The 23,110-nt window shown below is 44.8% G+C and overlaps 1 protein-coding gene across 2 annotated transcripts; it reads left to right on the top strand.

Annotated features, from left to right (window-relative positions):
• The first annotated feature begins 203 nt into the window (after positions 1-203).
• prrc2c (proline-rich coiled-coil 2C) lies at positions 204-23,096 on the top strand. 2 transcript variants are annotated; one of them, XM_049481568.1, is made up of 34 exons: positions 204-381; positions 3,935-4,105; positions 4,610-4,787; positions 5,333-5,454; positions 5,662-5,787; positions 5,886-6,169; positions 7,716-7,795; positions 8,040-8,176; positions 8,314-8,401; positions 8,519-8,702; positions 8,973-9,543; positions 9,683-9,855; positions 10,270-10,528; positions 10,786-10,993; positions 11,233-13,704; positions 14,240-14,400; positions 14,525-14,679; positions 14,803-15,226; positions 15,347-15,432; positions 15,635-15,829; positions 16,086-16,334; positions 16,472-16,564; positions 16,735-16,836; positions 17,072-17,258; positions 17,455-17,655; positions 17,783-17,904; positions 18,400-18,578; positions 19,165-19,399; positions 19,546-19,653; positions 19,790-19,993; positions 20,136-20,233; positions 20,379-20,505; positions 20,621-20,845; positions 21,006-23,096. In XM_049481568.1, the coding sequence occupies exons 2-34, from the start codon at positions 3,991-3,993 to the stop codon at positions 21,264-21,266; spliced, it is 8,409 nt and encodes a 2,802-aa protein (XP_049337525.1). In that variant the 5' UTR covers positions 204-381; positions 3,935-3,990; the 3' UTR covers positions 21,267-23,096. The 2 variants fall into 2 exon arrangements, with proteins under 2 accessions (XP_049337525.1, XP_007259530.3); XM_007259468.4 differs by having other exon boundaries at positions 204-717.
• The last annotated feature ends 14 nt before the right edge of the window (positions 23,097-23,110 follow it).

Below are 23,110 nucleotides of genomic sequence, written 5' to 3'. Positions count from 1 at the left end.
TTCAATTTGCACTGCGTTGGGCTTTCTCGGCCACCGTATGAAACACATTCATTAGCTAAATGTAGCAGAGTGTGTCTTTAATAAGTAAAACTCTTAAAGAAGATGCTGCAGTCGATGACTCGATGCTGCCCCCTCTCGGCGCGGCCCCACCGTCCCTCTCTCTCTCGCGCTGCTTCTCAAATAACGTCTCCGGCGTGCTGACGTCAGGGTCGTGTGTTGGCGCTGTGCCATCTTTGAACGAGCGGCAGGCCGCGGGCCTCTGACTGCAAGAGACCGGTGAGTCTCACACGAGACAACGGAGGACACGAGACCGGAGAACTCAGCGCCGAAACACGGGGAGGACCTCGCGCTACCGGCCCCGCGGCTCTACACGCATCACAGGTGACGGTTAGCGGCGGAGCAGAGTGAGAAGACCCGCCGCAGAGGAGCGAGAGTACGGCGGGGGCCAGGCGTGTTCAGGAGGCTGTGCGGACCTGTGACTGGCGCTAAGCTAACACAGCTAGTTAGCTTAGCTAGCGTAGCTTTTGTAATCCTCCGCCGGCCACACACACACAGAGACGGAGACACATAGACACCCATATATATACACAAACACACACACAGAGGACCGAGGCCGAGCGGAGCGGCCGGGGGATCCGGGCACAGCGGCGGAGCTTCTCCTTCAGCTAACGTTAACTAACTACATTATCCAGAAAGAGACGGGACCGGCAGAGACAGGTAGGTTAACTGTGGGCCCTGATGGAGGTCTGGGTTCAGCTGAACCCTTTGTTTTCAGCCCCAGGAGGAGTTTGAGCATCGCCGGAGGAGGATGTGAGCATGTGAGACGCTGATTTAGCTAGAGCTAGCTCACGAGCTACAGCTAACCGTGGCTAGGTTAGCACCGTCAGTGGAAAAGCTAAGCTAGCTAGGTTAGTTGGCTAAGCTTTAGCTAGGGCTGTGCTAGCAGGAGGCAGCCCCGCCGAGGATGTGTGCTCCCGGCGGAGAATCCGACTAACGGAGCGTTAGTTAACTATAGCGCCCGGCTGAGGCTCGTTCAGACGCGGATTCAGAGACGGTCTGAGAGGGGGGATCTCACTCCACGGGCTGTAGTTATTCCTCTACAGCGCCACTGCTGTTACCTGCCGTTTTCTTTAGCCAACAGTCCGGTCTGGCTTTAGGCCGAGGAAGCAGGTAGGTAGGTTAGCTATTAGCTAGGTTAGCTTGTTTAGTTTAGGGGAACTCGTTAGCTTATTAGCTAAGCTAAAACGGGGCTCGGAGCTGGAGGCCACCTCACCGGGCCGCTCCGGCCCACCCTGCTGAAGATTATAACCTCTAGTCAGCTACATTCAGACTGACTTCAGTGCCGCAGGCTGGACACCATTTATAATACCACACAAGAGGACAGGAAAATGGGGTTTCAGTGGTGTAATTTATTTAGCCAGCTAACTACCTAGCTAAAGCGTGGGTTCCTTTTCTCAGTGATAACCTGCTTGCTGTAGTTATGCTAACCTAGAGGAGGAATGCCTGCGCCCCCCTTTCTCCTCCAGCTCTCAAATGTGTACTTAACTTTAGCGTTAGTTAGTTATAACAATAATGCAGCTAAAGCCTGAGGTAGCCAATCATGAAATCTTCCGTTTCTCAAACCCCTTAAGTAGCTACGTTTGCAGTAGATATCCAGATGTGGTCTGCTTCACCACCACATGCCACATCTTGGCCAAATGCATGGACAGATTCCTTGTTCTCGCAGATTTCTCCTCCAACTGACTAGCTTATTTTTTCAACCCACGCCACAGCACTGTGCTAGCTATCTAGCAAGTGCAAACCAGTCAACACACTGGAGCTTGTAGAGTTGTAAAGGCTACAGTCTAGTCCGGGGTTTTCCAGACTCAATAGTCACCAGAAGCAGGAACAGATTAGACGTGATTCATCTGCCCCTCTGCTGCTGCCGTGGCTACAGGGTCGAAGCATGAAGGAAATCCACTAGAAATCCTTTCCTTCTAACTTTCTTTCTTGTCTGAGTAAAAAACACACAGGAACACATACATGAGGAAGTAAGGGAGAGCACATTTGACCAAAACGTGGCCAAGATAACACTTGTGGTATACCAGTGTGTTTCACCATAAAGGCCCAGTCCTGTTGGACCAAAGGGGGTGGCCCATTACAGATCATGGCTCTAGTGTGACCACAAGAGCATCCCTTCCCAATCCGAAGAAGATCTGATCTATTGACGTTTGTCTGACCCCAAGGGACTCTAGCTCAATATCTGTTATTGCCCAGATGCTCATTCAAGGATGTGTTGGCATATGGTGGCTGGGTTTTGTTCCTTTAGGGGGCAGGTGCACCAAGTGTTTGGAAAGCTGATGGTTTTGTGAAAAAGGTAGCAATAAAGCACAGCCCACTTCTCTGATGGGTGAAGAGTTGGCATAAAGAATATAGAAAAGTTGTGGATGAGTGCATTACATTTACTGAAAAATAAGAATACAAAAAGGGTGCTAAAACCAATTTTTTTTATTTTGCTTATTTGAATACCAGAATGACCACCAGCAATTTCCCTTTGTGCTCAGTCTCGGATGCCTTCCACATGGTTCCCAATAACTGTCATCTCACAGATGCCATATACCTCCTCAAGGTGAAATGGCATAATTATGTCCCTAGAGAGTGTGAGATCTGTGCTGTTCTGGGAGGCTTTATGCAGCTACTGCAACTTGTTGAACACTTCTGTCTGTGTATGGTGAAGTGAGGCCTTCTTGGGCCCAATCCAAGATCAGCTTTAATGTGAATGTAGTTCTGTGGATGCAGAAAACATCTTACTATATGGATGAAGTAGACTTTCTGTGGAGTGACAAAAGCTCTGAAGGACACTGGTGTCTCTGACCGCAGTGCAGTAGCTGTATCTTAGTGCTCTGTGTCCTTGCTTGGCTCTTGGCCTCTAAGGCCCGGTCTTTCTTTCTGTCTTGGGCTGGTCTATGCGGCAGGTCTGTTCAACCTCAAACTGCTTATCATCTGCCCTGTTTCCTTCCCAGTCTTATTCACCATTTGGGAAGTGAGGCAAGAGCCACGTAGAAATATATTCATGTACCAATGTTTAGTGTATTTCTAGTGAGGAATGTTTCTGTATATGATGTGTTTTATATGTTTTAAATTTTTCATTACTTGCCAATCAGTGCGAACCTAAGCTGTCTGTGAGTCTAGACTTTTTGTAGTGTAGGATAAGTTGGGTTTCACTTTCACTTCTAACCAAAGGAAGCCTACAAGATTTCTGTTTAGTTGTAAAACTGAACTTAATCAGCCTAGCCCCAGCCTTGCTGCTCTGTAAGCCTGCCTGAATGTCCTAAATGTTTGAGTGTGAAACATGAACATTGGTAAACTGAGCTTTTGCCAAATGAGTGTGTATGTTGCGATGTTATTACCTAAGGCTAACACAGTGTATATTAAGGTAACCCTCATCCCAGTGCTTTTCAGTTGCTGGCTTTGGCCCATCCTTGTGTTTGACTCCACATCAATTATGAATGGAGCTCCATGTGGTTCTCGGACACTGCGCACCCCCTTTTCTGTCAATCCACCTGTTGGCATAGAAACATAACATGGACCATTAATTCTTACCATAATGATTTTTAAAGCTGCAGATGTCTGAGTGCCTGTCAGTTGGAAAAACGTGTGAACATGTGCTTTAAGTAGTTTCCCTGTTGCAAGTTTAAACAGGGTTTTCTATATTGAATATTTTTGGAGGAATTAAATAAATATTCTTGGAGTTTGTGAGATGTCAGTTTTATTACATGTTGACCACCAAAGCATTCCAGTAAAACAATTTATCCTGGTCTGTTTTATCTCTTTTGTGATGTTTTACTGCTATGCCAGCTTTACTGAATTGCTGACTTATTTTAAAGTTATAACTCCAACAGAAAAGGTAGAAAAGTGTAAGTTCACAGCTGTGTTCTCTCCATCTTATCTTCAGGAGGCTGGTTCTAAGGGGTGAGGCCGGAGGACCAGACTCAATGAGTTTCAAGCGAAATGTCCGAGAAGTCAGGGCAGAGCACCAAGGCAAAGGATGGCAAGACCAAGTATGCAACCCTTAGCCTCTTCAACACTTACAAGGGCAAGTCTCTGGAGACCCAGAAAACTGCAGGTAAGGCCATACAGTTATTAAAGTGTAAAAAGCACTGAAGGCACAAAACTTCCAGTCTGTGCAATAGTATTTTCACAGTTATATAGATTACTTTTGTATCAAGTTTAAGTCAGAATTGCAAAAATTTACAACATGCTTATGTTAAGCTTAGTGTAGTTTGCTTAATGATGGTAAGCATTGCTCATTTCAGAAGAATGCAAAGTGGTGGATGGGAGTCTTTTTCCCCTGGTTCATTTACCCCCAGATTTCCTCTAGAGCATCGTCCGCTCAAATAAGCGGCCTTTGTCCTCTTGAGTCACCACCATGCATTCCTATGAGCCTTAAGAGAGAGGGCAATAGAGTATGAGTGTTTTCTGGGAGCAGTCCTGGGATCATCATGAAAGTATTGTGTGTTTTGGATTGCTGTGGCCACAATGCCTTTGGTGTAACGGCAAGTTCAAAGAGATGTTTTAGGGAAAATATACGAATGTAAAGTTAAATCTCTTATATATTACTCTCCTCTAGTTGCTGCCAGACATGGGCTCCAAAGTTTGGGCAAAGTCGCGGTCAGCCGGCGTATGCCACCTCCGGCCAACCTGCCCAGCCTGAAGGCTGAGAACAAAGGCAACGACCCCAACGTCAGCATTGTTCCCAAGGACGGCAGTGGTTGGGCCTCCAAACAGGACCAGCCCGGAGAGGAAAGGTACAGAATACAACTGACAGCAGTCTGCTGCTTTTTAATGTTGCTGTGCTTTATGCTACATGCATACTATTTTTACTGATTTATCTTTAACAACACTACAGTTTAAGTCAGTAAAAATACCACAATGTGCATTTTTGTTACTTATTAAAATTGCCATTTGGATATACAGTTGTTTATCATTTTATTACATACCTTTAAAATATAATGCACATGTTTAAGCCTATATCCAGGGGAAAATGTCTCCCAAATGTATCCAAGTTTAAAATGTGCTACCTGATCCCTTTTTCATGTGTGCAGTACCGATTCTTATTTACAGTTGGTTCCATTGCTCATCATTTTAAAAATATATATATATATTTTTTTTACTTTACTTTTCTGCCTTCTTTTTCTTTAAGTTGCTTCAGCTGTTAGGCAAGTTATTAGTTCATATGCCAGTGTGTTTCAAATTTCCTTATGATAAATGAATGGTTAATGTTAGCCACAGTTTATGCATTTAGTGTTTTTGTTTAATTTTATTCTCCTCTATTCCACTTTTCTGTTTGTAGGCAACAGGAGACCCCTCCTCCACCACCACCACCACCAAAGCCCCCTGTTCCTCAAGTGACTGAAGCCCCTCTAGGCGCCAGTCGTTCTTGGGCCAACAACAAGCAGCCTGGACCACCCGATGGTTAGCCAAAATGCTCTTGCTATCCTGTCCTTTTCATGTACATTGCCATATGTGTGGAAATTGGGGCATTCTTAAAAGTGTAACTTAACATTTAAAGTCTATAAAGGACAGAATATTTCTTTCCAGGTCTTTAATTGGAATAAATGAATGTTGTTTTTGCAGTAAGAAAAATGTAAACTATGCATTGAAATGTTGTGTTTTAAATAGGAGGTCCACGAATAAACAGCCAGTTCCACCAAGAGTTTCCCAGTCTACAGGCAGCAGGTGAGGCAGAGAAATCGCCTGACCAAGATGAAGAGCCCTATGGACCAGGACCCAGCCTCAGACCTCAGAGTATGTTTTGTAGCTCTCGGCCAGTGGTGGTAACATTTTGTGCACTTCTCCCTGCCTCCCATACTACCCATCTTATCTTCATTTTTTTCTCTTCACAGATGTGGGCAGCTGGAGGGAGGGTGGGGGTAGAAATCTGAATGTGGCTCCTGGCCCCTCAGAGATGGACAGCAAGGCTTCTGAAGAGGCGGGGGTGGGCCGAGGCACTCCCTCCCCCACAGGGGACTCTGATGAGACCGGAAAACCTGCTGCTGCCGAAAAAAGAGAGACCAGAGACAGACTTTCTGCTCCTACCTCCCAGCACAAAGTTAACGGTGGACAGCAACCACCTGGAGGTGTAGCCTCTCAGTTCCATGCCCAATTTAGGAACATGATGCCACCTTATGTAAGTGTTGTGTTGGTCCTTTGCTGTTATTTCAAATGGCAGTTTCTGTGCTTCATTTACCTCAGGTCAACACATTTACACTGCATTCCAAATTATTATGCAAATTTTTTTTTTTCAATGATTTTCCTAAATAGTCGGTGCAAATGACGGTCAGTATAATAAGTCATCACCCATTAAGAGTATAAATCGAGTTTTATTGAACAAACACATCTCCATGATAAGTATATTCTTTAAAAAAAAAAAAAAAATGCTGTGTTCCAAATTATTATGCACAGCAGAGTTTCAAACCATTTTATAGGTAAAGAACTGAAAATGGTCATTTGTTGAATTTGCAGCATTAGGTCGTCACATTCACTGAAATGAAAAGCTATTTAAATAAAAAATATCCTAACAGGCCAAGTTACATGTTAACATAGTAACCCTTCTTTGAGATCACCTTCACAATTCTTGCATCCATTGAACTTCTGCTTAAATTTCAAGATGTCAGAATAGCCTCCCAGAGCTGCTGTTTTCCCTCATAGATCTTTAGCTTGGTACTCCAAAGGTTCTAAATAGGGTTGAGGTCAGGGGAAGATGGTGGCCACACCATAAGTTTCTCTTCATTTATGCCCATAGCAGCCAATGACAGAGGTATTCTTTGCAGCATGAGATGGTGCATTGTCATGCATGAAGAAGATTTTGTTCAGAAGAAAGTGGTCAGTCAGAAACTCAATATACTTTGCTGAGATCTTTTTTACAACTTCAGTAACCCTAAAAGGGCTACCAGCTCTCTCCCCATGATTCCGTCCCAAAACACGACTCTGCCCCCTCTTTGCTGACGTCGCAGCCTTGTTGGGACATCCAGGGTTGCACGACACTCGTCAGTAAACAAGACTGTTTGGTCTTCATGTATGTCTGGTCCCACTGCAATCATTTCTGCTCTTGAGCTCTGGTTAGGGGCGGCCAGAAAGCTTTGAGGTTCACGGGACTCCAGAGGCACTAACAGCTGCTAACAGCAACTAAGTACCTGTTTGCTGGTTTGTAATGGAATTTTAGCAGCTGCTCTCTTAATCCGATGAACTTCCTCATTTAGCCTTTATCTGCACAAACCCGTCTGTGCTCTGAATTAGCCACAGATCTCTTCTAGTACGATCACTCCTAAGTTTTTGTAAAATATCTAATTATTTGATGCTTTTTGGCAGCAGAGAGATTCTTTCTTTCCCATGTTGCTTGAAACCTGTGGCCTGCTTAATAATGTGGAACATCCTTCTTAAGTAGTTTTCCTTTAACTGGGCCCACCTGGCAAACTAATCACAGTTGTCAAAGATTGATTTCAGTGATACTAAGAGACACATAACCATCCATGAGTTTAATCGAGAAACAAAAAAAAAATACCTTTATGACTCTTAAATCCAATTTGCATAATAATTTGGAATGCACTGTATGTATATTTTAGTAGGTTTTAGTCTTAGTTTTTGTTTTTGTTAACTTGCAGTTTTTGCATGATTTCCTGTTATAAAAAATAAATTGCGTATTGTTAATACTTTTTACTTTTCGTCTTTTGTAGATGTTCCCTCCATATTCTCGAATGCCATATCCACCTGTGCAAGGAAACTTTAGATTCTCTGGCCAGCAAGAAGGATCCAAGTAAGTCCAGATCTTAAGTAGCTTGCATTGTACATGTTTGTCTGACAATCAAATGATTTAATAGTTTTGTGACAAAACTGATGTTAATATATCAGGCATGGATGGTTTAAAGCGGAGGTCCCTGGTTGTGTTTATACTCACCTCAACTAATACTTATTCACCTTTTAAGTTATGTCACAGGGAGGAGATTAGTCCTCTCAGACATTTTCCCCCTCTCAAACTCACCATCTTGATTTTCTCACAGGGGTCCACGGGGTGGCAGGCCTTCCCAGGCTCCACCTCAGGCTTGGCTGCAGGATCCAGACCGTCCCTCCATTGTTAGTGCTTCTGAACTGAAAGAGCTTGACAATCTGGACACTGATGCTGATGAGGGCTGGGCTGGTGAGTTGGACCCTTTAGATCTGCTGGTTATTTTCCAGAACATGTTATTTTAGGTTATGACTGCCTTCATGTACTGCTTCTCCTTGTGCTTAGTTCTATTTTTGGGGTGACTTTAACCCTTTTTCCATGCTCCACAGGTGCCCAAATGGAAGTTGACTATACAGAGAAACTGAACTTTAGTGACGATGAGGAAAATCATTCAGCAAAAGAGAAAGGAGACAATTGGTAAGTACTTGTCTTTTAATTATATTTTATGCATTTTACTAATTGCCATTTTGTATTGATTAGCAAGTGCAATATAGCAAAGATTTTTTTTTTGTTTTAACACCATTTTGTACACAGGGAGTGGATGAGCAAGGTGGACCGCATGCGATCACGCAACACTGATCCCCAGGAAGGGTGGAAAGAGGGCGGAGAAGAAAAGGCAGAGCTCAAGAGCTCATGGGCAGACAGTGGGGACCCTAGAGCTCCCTCTCCAGGCAGTATGACTCAGTACAACAAAACAGGACCATCCTCAGACTACCAGGTAATGAACACACAGCTTTAAGAGATTTGGTCATCAAACGTTTTCTTCCAGTGCAGTTTAAACTTTAAACAATATAACCTTTGTGTGATAACAAAATATGTTAGACGAGACTAGGGTTGGGTGTCGAATTTAGAAAAAGGTATCAAAGTATTGTTTGTGTATCATTACCGAAATCAAAGTATTGTATCGGTACCGGCATCGAAAATCTTTAAACGATACCCCGGGTTATCCAAAGATCTGCAGGTTAATGTCGTTTATTTGTCTTTACAGGGTCAGGCAGCAGGACGATCTTTAGGAACTGGTACTGCTCGTGTAGTAAAGCCACCCAGCACAGCTGCTGCTGAGGATGAGTCTGAGGCATGGAGACAGAAACGGAAGAAGCAGTCGGAGCTTTCTGAAGCTGTGGAACGTGCTCGGAGACGGCGTGAGGAAGAAGAGAGACGCATGGAGGAGCAGAGACTGGCCGCTTGCGCTGAAAAACTCAAGCGCCTCAATGAGAAACTAAGACCTGCTGCCCCAGTGGAGATTACCAAACCGGCTACACCAGTTCAAAGTGCAGAGCCAGAAGAGACTGAACCAGTGCCTAACCTGACTTCTGAAACCCCAATTTCTCAGGCAGCTCCTCCACCACACACCCATCCATCTATACCCACGCCTTCTCATGATAGGCCAGAGCCAAGTGTGGAGGAAGAGCCACAGTTTGTTCCTAGGCAACCCAGCCCTCCCACCCACAGGACTGTTCAGGAACCACAAGGGGCTGAGGTAGATGTTGCTGTAACTGAGGAGGTGCAAGTGGAGAGACAACCAATGAGAGACTACTTTAGCACAGAGGAGGTTAGAGGTAAGGGGGGAACTGGAGAATGAGATTTTTACTGTTAAAAAACCTTGTTAAAAATGAATAATGTACTGGAAATGGGTGCAGTGCGATTTAACATTTCAGTGGAATGTCACATCTAAAACTGTGTGTCTGTGTGTTGCAGTTGAAGAGCCTCAGTTGTGTATTCCTCGAGTGGATCATTCGAGTAACGAGGAGCCACCCCATCCACAATTGGAAAATGAGGGAGATGTAGGGACAAATGTCCGCCCCTCTCTCACATCAGGCTATTCCAAGCAGTTCCAGAAATCTCTGCCACCCCGTTTCCTTAGACAGCAGGTTTGTTTTGTTTCTTCTCTAGGAAGTTAAGAAATTGTTAATTACCTGATTAGTTTAGATGTCTTGAAGGAATATTGCTTTGATATTCATCCACTAGCATTCTTGCAGGCTTGTTGGCCTGTTTATTCTAAATCTTGGCGCTCCATTGCTCAAAAAAAAAAAAAAAAAAAAAGGATTTATGTTCCTCCAGCAAATATTTTAAATTGGGCTTAAGCAAGTGTGTCCCATTTATTTATGAATTCATTTTTTTTAGATTTATTGAAACGGTTTGAGACAATCCGCCTTGTGTTTAACACTTTTTTTTTAATGCTTTGATTAGGAGCTTATTACTAACTCCCCTGACTTGAAATCCACCTAAACTAGTAAACATGCTGCGCACAGGAAAACATTTGACACACATTATTCTTGTCTTAGGAGCAGTTGAAGCAACAACAGTGGCAGCAGCAGCAACAGCAGCAGCAGCAGCAGCAACAACAGAGTGGTGGAGGCTCAGTGTCCCCCTCAGGAGGATCAGTTCCCCCCCAGCATCGGTCTCTCTATCAGCCCCTGGGTCCTCACCACCAGCATCTGGCCTCCATGGGATTTGACCCACGTTGGCTGATGATGCAGTCATACATGGACCCACGCATGATGTCTGGGCGCCCTCCTATGGATATACCGCCTATGCATCCAGGTAATTTATTATTTTTGTCTTTCTGTCTAGTCAGTTTGTTATCCCAAGCTCTGTCTTTAGACAGTATATTAGTCTCAATTTAGTTATTAGGGTTAGTTTCATGATGTTGAAAGATTAACACCTACAAGTGGAATCTGCTGCTTGCTAGGCTGCTGTTGCAAATATGAATGTTCTTGATGACTTGGCTGATTTGAATTACTGGTTATAATAACATTTATTTGTTATTTATTTATTTAATCTTTCTTTTTCTAATTAAGCTGGTAGAATGCCTCCGAAGCAGCTGGTCCGAAGAGAGCCCACAGATAACAGCAGTTCTGGGTCTGACTCCTTTGACCACCTGACCAGACCTATCAGAGAGCATGGAATGCCCAGTGAGCCACGAATGATGTGGGGTTCTGAAACTTATCCCCCAGCTGAGCCCTCTGCTACACCCCCTAAATGTAGGGAGGACTGCAAGGATCCAAGGTTGGGTTACATGTACCTGTAAATATATAATGTATTGTGCAATCATTGTCAGCATTTTGCAAATTAGTTGTATTGTGTTTTTAAGTGTGCTATCAATAGCCAGTGTGTGGAAAAACTCATTCTTTTAATTGCATATTATATATGCTTTATCAATATTTTAAAGCCATTTACATATAGTAAATAATAAAGTAAATAAGTGTAAACCACTTGTCTTAAAGTCTTGTTTTTGGTTTGAACAGAATGGATGCTGGTTTGGAACTGGAGAGGGGACTGTCAGCGGTGTATCCCCAGGAGCACAGCTCACTGGATTCCAGGAGCAAGAGTGACTTTTTTAGGGACTCTTCTGAGCCCCTCTCTGCATTCAGCCATGCCTCAGAAGAGGTGCCAGGTCTTCTGCAGACAGACAGGACCACAGTCATCCCTTCCTTTGAAGCTGAGGCGGCAACACTTTCTGGTGGAGAGGAGGTAGACTCAATCGGACAAGCTGTTTTAAAAAGGACCATTTCCCAAGGATCTAGCCATTCCCTCAAACTGGAAGAACCAAGGTTTGAAGGTGTTTCCATAGCTCAAAAGACCATTGATCTCCCCAGTGCTACAGAACGGTTGGAAGACTCTTGTAGAAAGGAACCGTTTGGCCCAGGATCTGCGATTAGCAACCGGGCCACCCCACCTGCTGCTACAGAAATCATTCACAAACCAGAAAAGCTGCCACTACCTGCATCCAGCAAGCAGAAAGCAGAGATGCGCTGGGGCTCTCGCAGCTCCGGTGCAGGAAGAAGAGATGGTGCTGGAGGGGAGCGACCAGCTAGGAGGTCTGGGCCGATAAAGAAACCTGTTTTACGAGACATGAAGGAGGAGCGGGAACAGAGGCGAGAGAAAGAGGAGCGCCACGAGCGAGGGGAGCGGCCCAAAAAAGAAGGGTCGTCTATGAAGGCCCCTTTGTCTGCCGCAGCTGCGGTGTCTGACGGACAGAAGATCTCCAGCGAGGAGCAAAAGCAGAGCACAGTCGAAGCAGAAGTTGGAGCAGCTACTGGCAGCAGCAAGGCAAGAGAGCCACAAGCAGCAGTTGGTGTGACTGGCAGCACGCAGGAGGAGAAACAAATCAAACCTCCATCCAGTGAAAAACGCTCTGAACCCAAACTTCCCTCTCGTAAAGAGTCCAATCTGCCACCCAGAGCCTACCGCAGAGAAGAGAGGGAGAAGGAGAGAGATAGAGAGCGTGATCGGGATAGGGATAGAGATAGAGATAGAGAAAGAGATGGTGAGAGGGAAAATGATTGGCCTTCTGATGCAAACTTTAAAGGTCGAGGTCGAGGCGAGTACTACTCACGTGGCCGCAGTTACAGGGGCAGCTACAGTGGAAGAGGGCGGGGCAGCCGCGGTCGTAGTCGAGGGGATTTTCCATACCGAGAGCCACGCTCTCGCACCGACTTGCTTAGTGCTGCTGGGGCAACAGGCTTCCGCTGTCGGGAGGAGAGTGAGACTCGAAGTGAAAGCTCAGACTTTGAAGTCCTGCCTAAACGCAGGCGCAGGAGAGGCTCAGACACCGACTCGGAAAGTGAAGGCAGAGAGTCCGCCAGCGACACTGGAGCTTCTGACCGGGAACCTAGTGCCAAGCCCAGCAGACCCCTGCGCCGTGATTTACCCGAATCTCGCTCTGCCACCAAGTCTGCCTCAGGCTTCGGGCCTGGTCATCTACCGGACAAGTCTAACTCTCGGGGTGAAGATGAGGGCCGGCCTAAGCCTGGGTTTTTGCCAAAGGGTGAACCATCGCGACGTGGTAGAGGCGGGCTATACACTCGAAGAGGTGGTGGCAGAGAGCGTGGTGCCCCCAGATCAGCTCCTCTGCGTCGGTCTGGTCCACGAGAGAGTCTGCCATGGCCATCCAAACCCATGGAAACTTTCCGACCAGAAGAAGCAGAGACCTTCTCCCGCTTGGATGGTGCACAGCCTGAACAACGCATGCCTAAATATGATAATAAGAAATTAAGGGAAGGGGGTCAAAATGTGAGAGACAGACCTCGGAGGCCCAGACCAGCTAGACCTCCTAGGCAGGACAAACCACCACGGTTTAGGCGCCTTAAGGAACGGGAAGCAGCGGTTATAGCAGGGGAAGGGCCTGCTCCAGCAGCAACAGAAGCACTGGCTGATGCAGCACCTGCCTCAGTTCCTCCAACGTTGTCGAAGGCTCCAGGAACACCCATTACCCTACTCGAAAATGCTGCTGTTGCTAACACCGCACCCATCCCTGCTGCCCCCACACCTCCTGAGCTCCCTGTTGCAGAGTCTGTACTGTCCGACACAGGAACCACTAGGGTGGTTGCTGCTGGCAGCAAATCACCTGACCTGTCGAATCAAAACTCTTCAGACCAGGCCAACGAGGAGTGGGAGACTGCCTCTGAGAGCAGTGACTTTAATGAAAGAAGGGAGCGTGAAGAAAGGAAAGGTGCGCTGGAAGCAGCTGTTGCTGCTACAGCATCCACTTTCTCTGCACCTCCTCAACCCACAGGAGCCCAGAGCAAGTCCCCCACTGAGGGAGGTGTAGCTCCGAAACGTGACGCAATTCCTGCAGTAAAAAGGAGCTTTTCCAGCCAGAGGCCAGTGGACCGACAGAACCGCAGGGGCAACAGTGGAGCCAAATCAGGCCGAGGGTATCCAGGAGGCAAAGGCGAGCGCAGGGGCGGATCAGGAGCAAAATCTGGACGCAGAGGGTGGGTGCCTCCTTGCTGCTGTTATGGTTTTGATAGGCTCTACTGACCACATTTATATATGAGTGTAATCACAGGGTTATGTTTGTTTATTTTTCAATGTTGCACACGAGTTGCTGCTAATGCAGCTTGAAGAATCTTTATTAGTCTTTTAATAGACTGTTAATTTGATCCAGATTTGTGGGTGTGATGTCCTGTATTAATTGCTGGTGTTTTTCTTAATATAGGCGTCCAAATATAGACCCTAGCTGGTAATATTTTTAGACTGTCGTCCATCCCAAGCATGTCTTTTTCTTACTTAGAAAACACTCAATCTAGAATGCCACTGTTCTGCCTTTAGCTTCATTTAGTAGTGTCTTGTTTTCCATAGAAAACGGTTTTAATTGAATATTTACTTCACACATTAAAACCTGCATTACTGCTGTCTCTTATTTACTGCTCCTCTGCTGTTGCACCAAATTGTGAATTTTGCTATACCATATTGAAGTTTGCATGCATCTTATTGAGCTTTTTTCCCTTTCTCCTTCCCAATCTGTAGTGCTGCACCCCAAAGTGCAGAAGCCACACAGGCAAGTGCAGGTCAGAAGACTAATAAAGACCCAGCAAGTGGGCGCCGCAAAGAGGAGGCCAAGCAAGCCGTGAAGAAACCTAAGGAGAAGGAGAACGCTCTCTCTCAGTTTGACCTTAACAACTATGCTAGTGAGTGTTGAATCCCGAGTAAGGTGCTAGCTCTGTATTTAACTTCTCTGGTGTTTTTGAACTGTAAAGATATAAGCTGTGAAAGGATTTTGAAACTCATTGATTTATTTAATATTTGTTTTAGGTGTGGTAATCATCGATGACCATCCAGAGGTCACAACGCTGGAGGACTCGCAGTCAAACACAAACGATGATGGCTTCACAGAGGTTGTCTCTCGGAAGCAGCAGAAACGGCTGCAGGATGAGGAGAGAAGGAAGAAAGAAGAACAGACTGTACAGGTCAGGAGTTGTGTGTAGTTGGACTGCAGTTAGACATGATATTCTGTAATATTTAGGTAAACATATAAGTGTGTCTTCTTCGAGTCACCTGCAAGTCTACAATCTTTCGTGTTTGTTTTGTAGAACTGGAGTAAAAAGAATTCTGGGGAAAAGGGCAGAAGTGGTGGTGGCTCTAAATTGCCTCCTCGGTTTGCAAAAAAGCAGCAGCAGCAACAACAACAACAGCAGCAGCAGCAGCAACATCAGCAGCAAGCGACAGCAAGCACCCAGCAACAGGCTCCAAATTCAGTCCATCAAACTCAGGCTGCTCCCCCTCAACCACCACAGCAGCCTCAGTCTCATCCACAGCCAGCTGTCTCTGTATCCCAGCACAACCTTCCTGCTCAGGCCCAGAGCACAAGCACCTCTCAGCCTCTAGAGGGTGCTGTGGCACCTTTGCCCCCTGCCAATGTCGACTTCACTACCAAGACCCAGACTCACAGCACTCTGGGTACAGAGCTGTGGGAGAAGGTGGCTGGCTCCACAGTGCTCCCAGATGTCAAGAAACGTAAGCTTTCAGATTATATGAATCTGTATTTATTTTCAATATGTCTTAATTGAATAAAATACCATCAATCTTACATCACGATTAATTTTAATGACTGAATTGATCTGATTTTAATTGCAGTTGGACCCATCAGCCCTCCTCAGCCACCCTCAGTCAGTGCTTGGAATAAACCTCTGACGTCTTTCACTGGGACTGTGACTTCTGAAGTGAGTGCGGAGCTGTGTCTATATTGTATTTGCTTGATCTGTAGGCTACGTGTGATTTGCATTTTGCTGGTTAGATCCCTACAAAAAACATTTCCATTGTTTCGTTACAGTTCTAGGATTCCACAAAATGTACTAATCTAAAGAGATGTGCCACTCAGACAGTTTTAATTCTATATTTAAGAACCTCTGTCTATGTGTTTAGGGTGTGAAGTCTGGGAATGAGACTGGTGTAGATCTTGGCATGGAGAGCATCCAGTTTGGCGCGCCCTCTTCAGCGGGTAGCACAGACAGTGATGGAGTTCCACCCCTGCTAGAAAAAGTGGCTGATAATAAATTACCGGAACCAAAAGAACAGAGACAGAAACAACCTCGAGCTGGGCCAATTAAACCACAAAAGGTACTTTTATTTAATTCTTCTAGTGCGTTCTCATTAGGAGATCTAAATAAACACAAGTCAACCAGGTGTTTTACTAAAACGCACTTTAATACACTAATACATTTGCGGCATCTGGTATTGTTCTGTTGTCGCCTCACATTGTTGTATAACTGAACCTCTAATTCATGCCTTAAACCTTCTCCAAGCTACATCTGAAGCTTAAACCTTGTAGTTGCCATAATTATCAGTTATGTAACATTTAGTCTTTCTTTACCAGCTGCCTGACATTGCTGCTCCTGAGCAAAAGGAGTACAAGCCAGGCCCAATTGGTAAGGAGCGTTCGCTGAAGAACCGGAAAGCCAAAGATGGCCGCCAGTCAGATGGAGAGGTTTTGGAGAAGGGTGGTCCTGGAAGCAGCCGGGATAGAGAATCTAGCTCACCTGTTAAAGACAAAGTTCCTGAACTTGGAGGCGATATTGAGGGCATGATCACGGTCCCCTCAGCAGAATACTCAAGCAGCTCCAAGGTATGGAACTTGTAGAACCATACTAACTGGTAATTGTAGTAAACTCACTATACCAGTGTGGAGTTCTTTTAGATTAGTAGCATATGGAGATCTTGGGACTATTATGTATAATCGGAGTAATGTATGCTGTATTGCAGGAATCTGTAACTGACTACACTACCCCATCCTCATCACTGGCGGACACTGTCCCCACCGGAGGAAGCAAGATGGAAGAGAGCCTGGTTGCTAATGTAAGTGTTAGCATCTCTTTCTCTCTCCTCTGTCTTTCTCCTGTTCTCAGAGTTTCTCCCTGTTTCTCTTGCTTGCTTTTGCCAGTCCTCCTTCATGTCTCTTGCTATTCTAATCAAGTAATCTTCACACATTTTGACATCTCTGCTCTATTCTTTCGTGTGTCGTTCAGGTGGCCCTGCCTCACTCGCTGCCTCTGCCCCGTAGAGAAGCCCTGCAGCAGAGTACCAGCCTAAGCACTGTCTCTCCCGCTACAGTGGACCTCACTCTGAAGGTGACCTACCTAAGCGCACTCTACCTTATGTCCACTTGTTTTTCTGCATAATAAGTCTTTGGGGTCAGGTGGTACAGTTTAGCAACCCTAAAAAAAAACAAAAAAAAAACTTATATATGTGCAGCCTTTTCCAAATGCTTGTTTCTGATGTGCAGCACAACATGGATTCAGTGTGTTTACAAAGACCAACCTATGCGTTCACAAGTATTTGCTAAATTTCTGCCTCTTTTTACAGATGGAATCGGCTCGTAAGGCTTGGGAAAATTCTCCCAGTCTGGGAGAGAAGAGCTCTCCTGTCACCTCCTCTGCCTCCCCGATCACCAGTGGTGGAGGAGCAGGCAGTGCCTCTTACAGCTCCTTCTCCAGTGCCTCTGTGCCTCAGATACCAGTGGCCTCGGTTACACCTAGCACCTCACTGTCAGGTATGAAATGTACCGTATTTTTTGCACTATAAGGCGCGCCAAATTATAAGGAGCATTAAGCAACAATAGTAAGGAGCTTTGCCCCTGTCTGTAGAAACTGCAACCATGTGCTACTATGTAATCCTATGTAATATGGTTTAATAGCTGTCCATCATTTGTCAGGGTGCAAATAACACCGTGTGTATTGTTTCTTCAGGTTCAGCCACTTACACGACGTCATCTCTGAGCACCAAGACCACATCTGCATCTGACCCTCCCAACATCTGTAAGGTAAAGCCCCAACAGCTGCAGAGCTCTGGAATGTCCAACAGCAACTTCTCCCAGCTAGGTTGTGTGCCCTCCTTGTTACCACAGCAGCAGCAGACACCACAGGTCTTCGTCTCCCAGTCTGCAGCAGGTAGAGCATTTATGATCTTCCTAGACATGCAAACACGTTCAAATTTCAAATGTATTTGTCAAGTTTAAGCCTCTTGCCATTCTTTTGAATTATTTTTTTTGTAATATGTGTTTAACTGTGTTTTTAGGTTCTGCAGCCCAAATCCCTGCATTCTACATGGACACCAGTCACCTGTTCAACACAGCTCACCCTCGCCTGGCTCCTCCTTCAATCACCCAGCAGCAGGGCTTTCAGCCTGGTCTTTCACAGGTACATTGTGCCTACCTAAAGTGCTAATACAGTAGAGCTGGACCTGCACTGCATGAGCAAAAGTATTAAGATGACTGCTCATTTGTTGTTTCTCCTGAAATCAGTGGTATTTAGTAGCTGTCTCTAATGTTTCTCAGTGACTTGCTCATAGATTTGCAGATAAGGGACCTCTCTAGCCCTTATCTGGCATTAGGCATGGTGCAAACACATTAATGTTGGTGCTTACTAGAGTCCTTTTCTACCAGAAATACTCCTCTACAGTCTCTAGTCAGTCTGCGTGTGCAGTTTCACATCTGTGGGTGTAACGTTTTAGTATCAAAACTTTATTAGGAGGAGTGTCCACAAACATTTGTTTGGGAAGGTATCTCTAGATTGTTTGTTTTTTTTTTTACTAATATTTGTGTATTAATATTTTAATGATAATGCCATCATCTATTTGTTTGTTAAATCGTATGTGTATTGCTGTTTAACACATGCTTGTTTGTGCACGTCTAGCCTACAGCAGTGCAACAGATTCCGATCCCCATCTACGCCCCCATACAGAGTCAGCCACAACATCAACATCAGCATCAGCATCAACATCATCATCAGCATCAGGCCCAGCTTGGCCTCAGCACTGGCCCTCCTGTCTCTCAACCACAAGACCTCTTCAGCTCCTCCATTCAGCCGTACAGGTACCAGTAATGTCACTTCTGTCAAGTTACTCAAACAAAAAGGATGAGTGCTCCTACAATAACAAAATGCTTGCCCTGTAGGCAGCACTGGTTTTGTTAGTGGTTTCATAAAAAAAAAAAGATAATAATAATAGTTATAAAAAATGTAAAGCGTTATTTAGTTAAAAATTTAGAGAGGAACAATACTTGGAGAATAATTATCTTGCGCTACTTGGTAAGCACGTAAAAGTACAGCGAGTCTGAAGGTGCTTTCACACTGCACATGGTAGCTGCTGTATGCTGAGCTTCATTGGATTAAATTGTTTCTCCAGCCAAATAGATACAGGTTTACAGAATCTGTAGCGACTCAAAGCTCAGACACTGGTCGCAGCGGTTACACGTTTTTCAAAAATCTGCCTATTATCAGCAGGCAACGCTCAGAATTCAGCAGATGATGCTTAGTGCCAGCAGAGCAGAAAGTACCACAGTGACGTGAAAGCGCCTTGAGTAACTTTTTCCATTTTTGTGATATTGTGTAGGTCTTAAAATTGTGATCAAGTGTACACTGTATACCAAACTGTTCATTAATTGAAAGTATTTCCTTCAGGTCTCAGCAGGCATTTATGCAGAACAACTTGTCTCAGCCCTCACCCATGATGTTGTCAGGAACTGCCCTGCATAGCTACCCGGGTGTGCAGCCCCCAGAACTGGCAAAGCCCCAGTCAAGCCTGGCCTTCCAACAGACTTCTAACACCCAGCATATCCCCATCTTATTTGAGCCTCAGCTCAACCAGCCCTCTGGTCTAGGTGGCTCCCAGCTCATTGATACACACATACTACAGGTTAGGATTTTATTAAATATAAATCTTTTAATGCAAATTGTAATTGTTGCATGTCTATTTCAGTCTGTTCTTAAAGTGTTTTTCAAATAACACAATTAACACTTATATATTTAAGTCTTCTTAAAACGCCTGTAATTGCATTGCAGCGCCAGGGAATAAGTCAGCATTCAAACCTGTACTCTGGACAAGTGCAGCAGCACACACAGAACAGCTACTACAGCTCAACACAGAGCCCCAGTTCTGCACTGCAACAGGTAAATGCATTTCCACCCCAGAATTATTACAGTACAGTGTATTTATAGCAAAGTTAATAATATTATTGTTTATAATTATTATTTAAGAACTTGCCCTTTAAGTGCTCCACTTATTCACTACTACATCTTTCCTTAGGTCACAGTTCCCATGCCTGGCTCACAGTTGTCATTGCCAAGCTTTGGCTCTGGTGGGGGGCAGCCTCTGCTGGCCCTGCCCCAGTCTTTGCCCCCGACACCTCCACAGGCCCAACCCAGCCTGAATCGCCAGCCCCCGAACAACCAGCCCTATCGTGGTCTGATTGGCCAGAGTACACACAGCATGATGCAGCCCTCTAACAAGGTATGTGTACACACTTGTATATGATTTATACAACATATGTCTAAAAAGCTAAACTTTTACATATGTAGTGCTTGATTGGACTCCAAATATGTCAACGTTCACTTGATGTAAAGGATGTGAACTTTCTGAAACCCTGTAACAGATGTGCGAGATGGACCTAAAGCTGTTTGGCAGTGGGATGGATGTGAAGCCTGGAACTCCTCCAGCAAGAAGCACTACCCCCACCTCAAGTCCTTACAGGTATAGTCTTTCCAGTTACAAACGGAAGTTCCATGGATATACAGTATATTGTTCATACGTAAAAGGCACATGTACTGCACATGTACTTTTAACACCACAATTAATCTCAATATCAATATTAATCTCCACTGTCTTCTCTACTCAGAGCAAGCTCTACAAGCCCCAGCAGCCAATCAAGTAAGATGAATAGCATGCTGTATCCCAAACAATTCCAGACTGGATCACAAGGCATGCGCATCCCACAACATTTCCCTGGACAGTTTAACCCTCAGGTAATCACTAAACTCCCTGACTCTCTAGTTACCTATTTTTATTTTTTATTTTTTTCTTCTAGGAAAATCCTTAATGTTTTTTTTTTTTTTTCTTCCTCTCCTGAATCCCACATAGATGCTGTCTCAGCCCAACATGGTGTCTCCACTGGTACGCCCCCCTCACACCAACTCCTTCCCTGGAGCAGTGCAGCGAACCCCTATGGGTCCCCCTATGTCTTCAAACATGAGTGGCGGCCTGATGCCTCACCCCAGACCACAGCACCCACCCCGTGTCCCTTCTGGACCTCCTCTCGCACCACGTGGCACACAGGCCGCTCTTAAAGCTGAGCAGGACCTTAAGGTAAATAATGCTTGGCTATGAACGTTGTTATGAATGTATTTCATAAAATAAATTGCTCTAATATTTTAAATATGGGCAGTTACTAAGCTAAAGCCTGACATGTCTAACTGTAAACAGCGTCTTGGTTTGATTGCAGTTTTTTTTCTTTGCTCTCTTCTAGGCAAAACAAAGAGCAGAGGTACTACAGTCTACTCACAAGTTCTTTTCTGAGCAGCAGCAACAGCAGCAGCTAAAGGCTCCAGTCTCTAAGGCAACTCGAATGGAGGGAGCGGGCAAGCCTATAGACAGCATCGCTCCAAACCACCAGGGGGCTCCACCTGACCGTATTGAACCTGACAAACCCACACCGCTCGCTACAGCCAAGCCTATCCGGACCGGCCCAATTAAGCCCCAGGCCATCAAACCAGAGGAGAGCAAGTAAACCTCCCCACATTCAGCAAGACAGACAGAAGAACAGATGAATGCAGTGACTTGACTGAAAAGATCTGCTAGAGCATATGCAGACCTGCCGGAGAGTAGGAAGTGTGGATTTAGGAGAGAAGGATGGGGGGGATACAGGATGAACAATAGCATGATTTACTGTGGTACTCGGTGTGCATCACATTTGCCATGCATTCATCCTGCTCAACTCTTTTCCAGACCCTTCCATCATCCGCTCTTGTCCTCTCTGTTGTGGAGGGGTGATTTGTTAACGTGTTGGCACCTCTAGTGTAGGTGGTTTTCTTTTTTTTTTTTTTTTTTTTTTCTTTCCCCACTTTTGATTTTTGTTTTGTTTTCAAGAAACTTAGACGAAAGGCAAAAATTGTTGCTGTACATCCTTACTGTACAGTAAAATTATAGAGTAACAGGAAAGTTAAATTTGCTGCTGAAATGTGCGTTTTGTATTTTACTATGATTTCCCCCCCTCTCACTTATTCCTCCCACCCCTTTGTCCACAAACAGAATCACGTGTGTCAGTGAGGGAAGGTTATTTCTATTCAACAGTTTAGTTTTTTCTCCTTTATTTGGGGGGTTCAAGGAGCGAATCTTTATTTAAAAGATGTTCTGGCACCTCTTTATTTTTTTTTGAAGTTTTGCTATCTCTGAGAAAGAGACAAAAAATATTCACGCCCAATTCACTTACTTGTGCAGACACAGTCATCTGTGCATGGCCACTACTCACTTGCTCTCTCTTACTGTAGTCACACGATTTCTTCTGACCAAGTGGTATGCCAAAAATAAGGACGGTTTATAAATCACAAATGCTTCTTGTTTTGCATTTTTTATTTTTCCCCAAGAGAAGTATGCTATTAGAGCCACTGATTTGATTGATTATTGATGGATTTGATTGATTCATTGATTGCAGTCTCCACTTTGAGCCTTCTGTTCCTGCCTTCTGTTCTGTAGTTTTTCAGATTGTGAGGGTTGCTGATAAAGTGGAAGCGAACCAGTGTGTGTGTGTATATGTGTGTGAAACATCTCAAACCTTTAGCTAAAGGTTTGGGATTAAAAGAAGGCAGAGTTCATCCTACGCAATTTGACAGACGTCAGCTCAAACACCTCTGCTTGGTCTGCAGGTAGAAGTTATGTTTTTCTTTCTTTTTTTTTCTCCTTTTTTTCTTTTAATAGTTTACTCCAGAGCAGTCATGACTGACCTCTATTAGCTCAAGAACATCCCCTCCACTTGACTATGAATACAAGTGGAGGAGTTTCAGATGCTTCACTTTCTCTCCCAGCCATGCTGCTGTTGATGCTGTAGGACTCTGGCCTCTCTGACGGCCAATTACAGCACAGGGAGGCCAGGAATGGCCAGGTTTGGGCTGAGCAGCAGTGTTTGATTTTAATACATAAGAATATAGCTGCAAGATTTAACAAACGATGGAAGTTCATCACGCAAGCCGGCCTCAGCCTCTAAAGAGGAGCAGAAAGGGCAGAAAAGTTGAAAATAAAAGTTGAACTGTAGTTCAGAAGCAAAAAGGACACATTTTCTGTTGTGATGACCACAGGCCTCAATCAGCTTGGCCTTTACCCTCTCCAGTCCGTTCCTCTCAGGTTGCTATGTCGTTTTCAGTGTGACCCACCCAAACAAGGAGCTAGCGAGAGAGGAAGGAATGGAGAGAGGAATGATTTTTTTTTTCTTTCTTGTTTTCGTTTATTTTTGTTTTACTTGTACAGGGGTTAAATCGCTGTAATAAAATATGTAAGGTCTTATTTACATTCTCTTGGTTTGGTTACAGAAACTAATAAAATAATATGCTGTTAAAAAAATGAACTATGTGCTGGTGG

The sequence above is a fragment of the Astyanax mexicanus genome, chromosome 1 (genome assembly GCF_023375975.1).
Source record: "Astyanax mexicanus isolate ESR-SI-001 chromosome 1, AstMex3_surface, whole genome shotgun sequence".
Lineage (NCBI taxonomy): Eukaryota > Metazoa > Chordata > Actinopteri > Characiformes > Acestrorhamphidae > Astyanax > Astyanax mexicanus.
This window is presented reverse-complemented; position numbering and strand designations above follow the sequence as displayed.